At 37.9% G+C, this 5,283-nt stretch overlaps 1 protein-coding gene across 1 annotated transcript in view; it reads left to right on the top strand.

Moving 5' to 3' along the window:
* Positions 1 to 2,209, top strand: part of LOC123978198 (adhesion G-protein coupled receptor F1-like) — an 11,819-nt gene extending 9,610 nt beyond the window's left edge. Inside the window, exons 5-8 of the mRNA XM_046061363.1 lie at positions 548 to 977; positions 1,110 to 1,151; positions 1,921 to 1,968; positions 2,054 to 2,209. Coding sequence (XP_045917319.1) covers positions 548 to 977; positions 1,110 to 1,151; positions 1,921 to 1,968; positions 2,054 to 2,161 — 628 coding nt within the window. The 3' untranslated portion in view covers positions 2,162 to 2,209. The remainder of the gene's footprint in view (positions 1 to 547; positions 978 to 1,109; positions 1,152 to 1,920; positions 1,969 to 2,053) is intronic.
* Positions 2,210 to 5,283: the final 3,074 nt, after the last annotated feature.

Raw genomic sequence — 5,283 nt, 5'->3', positions numbered from 1 at the left:
TTGTTCAGTCCAGTGGTACCGTCGATAATGTTTCGTTCACATTTGATATTATAAACAATACTCTGGGGAACGCTCAGTGTGTTTTCTGGAACTTCAGCCTCTTCAGTGGTCTCGGGGGATGGGACAATGGGGGCTGCGTGTTGGTATCTAACAACACCAACGTCACCTGCAACTGCAACCACCTGACCTCATTCTCTATCCTTATGTCACCCTACACCATATTTGACATTGTGTTGGATTACATTACCTACATTGGAGTTGGCATATCTATGGCTTCCTTGGTCATATGCCTCATTATTGAAGCTATCATCTGGAGAAAAATAAGAAGGAACACCACATCTTACTTGCGTCATGTTTCCATTGTTAACATCGCTGTGTCTCTCCTGATTGCTGACATCTGGTTCATTATTGGGGCCGCCATCTCAGATGCAAAGACAGTAAACCAACCAGCATGCACTGCGGCTACATTTTTTATCCATTTTTTCTACCTAGCCCTGTTCTTCTGGATGTTAGCCTCAGCTCTGCTGTTGTTCTACCGCACAGTCAGTGTCTTCGACGGGGGTTTGTCTAAAACATCTATGTTGGCTATTGGATTCTCTCTAGGCTACGGGGGCCCTCTCATCATCGCTGTCATAACAATAGCTGTAACTGCACCCCAAAAAGCGTACATCCAAGACGCTGGGGTCTGCTGGCTCAACTGGGATAAATCCAAAGCTCTACTGGCATTTGTGATCCCTGCACTGACAATAGTGGTGATAAACCTGTTAATCCTGCTTGTTGTGATTTACAAAATGTTGAGAAGAAGGGTAGGAGACTCTTCACAAGCAGCTGAAAGACATGTAATGGTGATTATTGCAAGGAGTTTGGCTGTCCTCACACCATTTTTTGGATTAACTTGGGGTCTGGGAGCCGGAACCCTCGCCGACCCAAACAATAGAGGAATCAGTATTTCATTTGCATTGTTCAATTCGCTGCAGGTACAAATACAATAGTTAATAATACTGACATTATTGCTGTGCTGTGCTGTGCTGTGTGTACTAAAATTATTGTAGAGATTCTGAATAGCGAGTTTGCCATCTTAGCTAATGCTACTCTGTCTGTCATTTAAGGGTTTCTTCATATTGGTGTTTGGAACGCTGTCGGACAAAAAGGTGTGTGTCTCAATTACAATTTTTAATCAATAGGTGCTTCTAACTGCTCATTAAATGATTCTACTGAGAAACCAGCATGAACTGCAACAATATTGCTACAAAAGTCTACTTACTCAAGTGAAATAACACCTTTTAAGCCGTGTTTCCATCAGCGTTTTTTAATGTGCATTTTGAAGTATCGCATTAGAAAAGGTTGATGGAAACGGTAAAATTCGGGGAAAAAATCCGTAATTTCAAAATAACAGTTTTACACTCGCTTGAGGTGGTTTTTGTCTTTGTCGAAAAAGAGTAAATGCGATAAATGGGAGATGGAAAAACTTTATCCGAATAAGTTCTGACGTAGCAAACTTGTAACTAACAATTGATCAGCTGTTTCTGCTGTTAGTGTCTTGCCCAGTTCTGCAGAGTTCTGCAAGCCTGCCGAGAATTTCATTCACTTCACGGCTGGTAACTCTCATTTGTGCTAAGAAAAGAGGTGGATGCAAATCTCGGCAGGTAGCCTTCATCATGTGTTCTGTCGAATTATGCATTCACCTCTTAAAGGTCCTTTTCAGATACTTTGCTCTGCACACTGATCAATTATCTGTGAGCTACTGTAATGAAAGTAAATTGATGGTAGTCATGATTTCTTATATCCAGAACCCTGGTCCCCATGTCTTTGAACTACATAACATCATCCTTGTTGACCCTTTAAAATGTGTTCAATTATTGAAACAAACTTGTTTGAGTTTTAAAGCAGTGTGCTCAATTTTGAGAATTAACTTTTCAGGTGCGGTCAGAATTAATAGGGTCAGAAACATCCGGGAGTGGAACAAGGGTAAGGACAGTTGTCTTAATCAATACATTTTCCTACTTGCAGATTCAAACATTGTAGTGATTAATTTTTTTCTTTCTTGTTATAGAGCACCAGCGCTGGAAACTCATCAAGTGTATTTACCTTTTTCCAGAAATGGAGGAGGGGTGGTATAACAACAATTAAGAAAAGACCGAGACAAAAGCTCAAATGCTAAACTTCTAATTGCTAGTGTAATGTTGGCCACATACTTTGGTCTAGATTTAAAAATCTCACCAACTATTACACATATTGCCATAACATTTTGTACAGACAGTTATGTTTCCTACACTATAAAAAATGTCATAAAAATACAGAATAATACTTTTGTTAAAAACATTAACCATAAAATAAAGGTTTTATTCTGTAAATTCATATTATAAGAAATTATAGTTTTTGAACAGGATTATTCCATTGCTTAACTGCCTTGAACGTTAAATTACATTGAATTCTATGTAAAAAGACAAAACAACTAACATCATGTCATTGAGTGTAAAATGAAGACAAGTTTTTTACAGTGAAACTTCAAATTTAAAGTGAAACTTTAAATAAATGTAAAAAAAAGAAAAAAAAGTCTGACAGCAAAGTTGACAAACAGTAAAAAAAATGACAGAAAAAAAAACTTTTGTTATTTTGCAAATAATGTTTTTTAAAATAAAGATGTTAACTGTACCTTTTCTGCATTTTTACAGTCCAACAGTAGTAGAATGTAAAATACATGTATAAATCTGCATAGAAACAGAAATTAATATTAGAAAAATACCTATAAATTACATTTACAATTAAATGAAGTCTGGTGTTTTCAAACAGGATTCTTTGGATTGTAAAATCCATCCACAAGAACTCTCTGTCAAATACAGATTTCTGGATGTGAAACACAAAAAAATCGAACAAAATTACCTTCAAATAAAGTATCTTGAAAGGTTTAGGATTTTATTTTATGGAATTATCCGATCTATTTACAGTAAATTCCTGTTTAATATCGTTTTTAAACTGTACACAGAGTAAAATCATGTAATAATAGCGTGCAGAAAAAAATCATTTTAATAGTCAATACTTTATATAAACATTCTACTAACTATCCAATATATCTACACACTTTTACTATTGATGTGTGGAGCTTACTTTGTATTATAGCAATTAAAATGAAACTAACCAATATATCTACATTCTTTTCCCAATAATGTATGGGATTTACTTTACATTGACATTGTTTTAAGTAAAAGCAACTATCCAATATATCTACATACTTTTCCTATTAATGTATGAGTTTACTATATAATACTGTATAATCATTGTTTTATTGTAATAAAAATGTAATTGTTTTCCAATCCATGGCCTCAACCACTCTTCAGCTCAACTAGAAAACCCACAAGCAAGTGTTCTGTTAAGTTAGTTGGATTAATGTCATTCTAATACAAACTGCAATACTCTAATACTGTAAAGTAATTACTGAAATAATAACAATATTCTCATTTTGTGAATGCTTAAAAAACATGTCATGCAAACATGACAAAGATACTGTAGAATTTATTTTAAAGGGCACAGTAAGCATTTTAAAGCTAAGAGGAACAGAGGTTTCCTGAGAGTCCTGGATACTGGCCTATTTAAATACAACCCTCACAAATATTACTTGTTGATGACCAGTGCTATGACCTGGAGTCATATAGGTTTGGGTGCGAGTTTCAGTTACATGTATTTCTGCCTGCTGTTACTCTCCCTGCCCAAGGGAGGATCTGTTCTGTGTTTGACTATGTTACAGGTGGTGGAGAGCGCATTAGGCTGGAGAATTTGCCTTATAAAGGGACATGTGTGGAGGCCGTGTGTCCTCTCCTCCTTTTCCCCTACCTCCCCAGCCAGATGGGGGTCTGGGGAACCTCATGGCATGGTGCACCCTCTCTTGTAGTTTTTCTCCATGTGCTGGGAGATAAAATGTATCTTTGGAAAACAGTAGGGGAGAGCTGTCATTTATTTTGAATATTGTTTTCTCCTGTTTTCTGGCCAGGGAGTCAGGTTAAGTATCTGTTGTTTTTCTTTTCGTATTTCCTTTGTTGTTAGGGTTAGTTAGTTGGGATGGGGAAAAGGTGGTTTTGTTTGTTATTTTGGCCCAGCTCTCCCATTATTATGGCTTGAAAAAATAAAAGTTTTAAACAGTTATAACAACTTGTTAGCACACAACTTTAGAACATCAAAAGTCAACCAAAACAAATAACCACTTGGGTCATATGTGTGGAAATAAAATTGGTAACTACGAAAGTATTAACCATTGACTCCACCTTCTTCCTGTGTTGACCAATCACTAGTTACGTGTTGTAAATCCAGATTCTATGAGTATAGGCTGAGCCCTCTAAGGCTATCGCTATTGGGTTTACCCCTACGCACGCATGCGTGGCACTGAGAAAAGCATGTCTACGCCCACCAGCAGAGTGGACCTCTCTTTCCTCGTCACCTTTTGTATTTACAATGGTGAGACCTGGCCATCGGCTCCCACAATGCTTTTCCTTCAGCACTGAGTGTTAAAGAACTTCCTTAGGTGTCTTAATTGATGTAACAGGGAAAGTTAAGAGAGGTTTAGCTTAGAGACATTAGCTGAACCTACAAAGTGAAAACTGACCTTCAAGCTCTAGTTATTTCTCACATGTAACTGCCCTTAGGGAGTTAGGGAGACAGCAGTTAGACTGATAAGGTGGAGACAGTAGCTCAGGTGTCAGGCTAGCAAATATCAGTGTTCTCTGGTAATCTTGTAGGGTTGAGTCTTGAATTAATGTTTACAAACAAGCACTGACTCCACAGATAAGAGTACAGGTAGTGATAGATTCCAATATGATGAAGCATTGGAGTCTAAAAATCAGATAGATTAGTTGTTCTAGGTTAAGGCCAAGATGACAATAATGATGATAGGGAAACCTACAGGCACTAGGGGGAAGACAGTAACATAAAAAGATTGGTGTTGGCATTTGACGTGTTCACATGTTGTATGCTGGCACTGTATCTCCTCGGCCGGGCTTATTAAACCATGCTATGTTAAGTCTTCATCAGTCTCCAAAACTTCTTCACATTTGAACCTGGCTCACAACATTTCTTCAACACTGAGAACCACAGGTCCAGTGAGGCCCACAAGTTAGAGGGCTGCGCCTATACTCATAGAAGCTGGAGTTACAATACATAATTACCGTTCTACGTCGTATAGGCTTCACCCTCTAAGACTATCACTATTGGGTTAGAGGCGAAGCAGGATGAGTCAACGCCTCACTGACCCATACGGCACCACCAAGAACAGACCCACCTGCCCAGAGCCAA

The sequence above is a fragment of the Micropterus dolomieu genome, linkage group LG10 (genome assembly GCF_021292245.1).
Source record: "Micropterus dolomieu isolate WLL.071019.BEF.003 ecotype Adirondacks linkage group LG10, ASM2129224v1, whole genome shotgun sequence".
NCBI lineage: Eukaryota > Metazoa > Chordata > Actinopteri > Centrarchiformes > Centrarchidae > Micropterus > Micropterus dolomieu.
The sequence above is the reverse complement of the archived record's forward strand: the minus strand, read 5'-3'. Positions and strand labels throughout refer to the sequence as shown.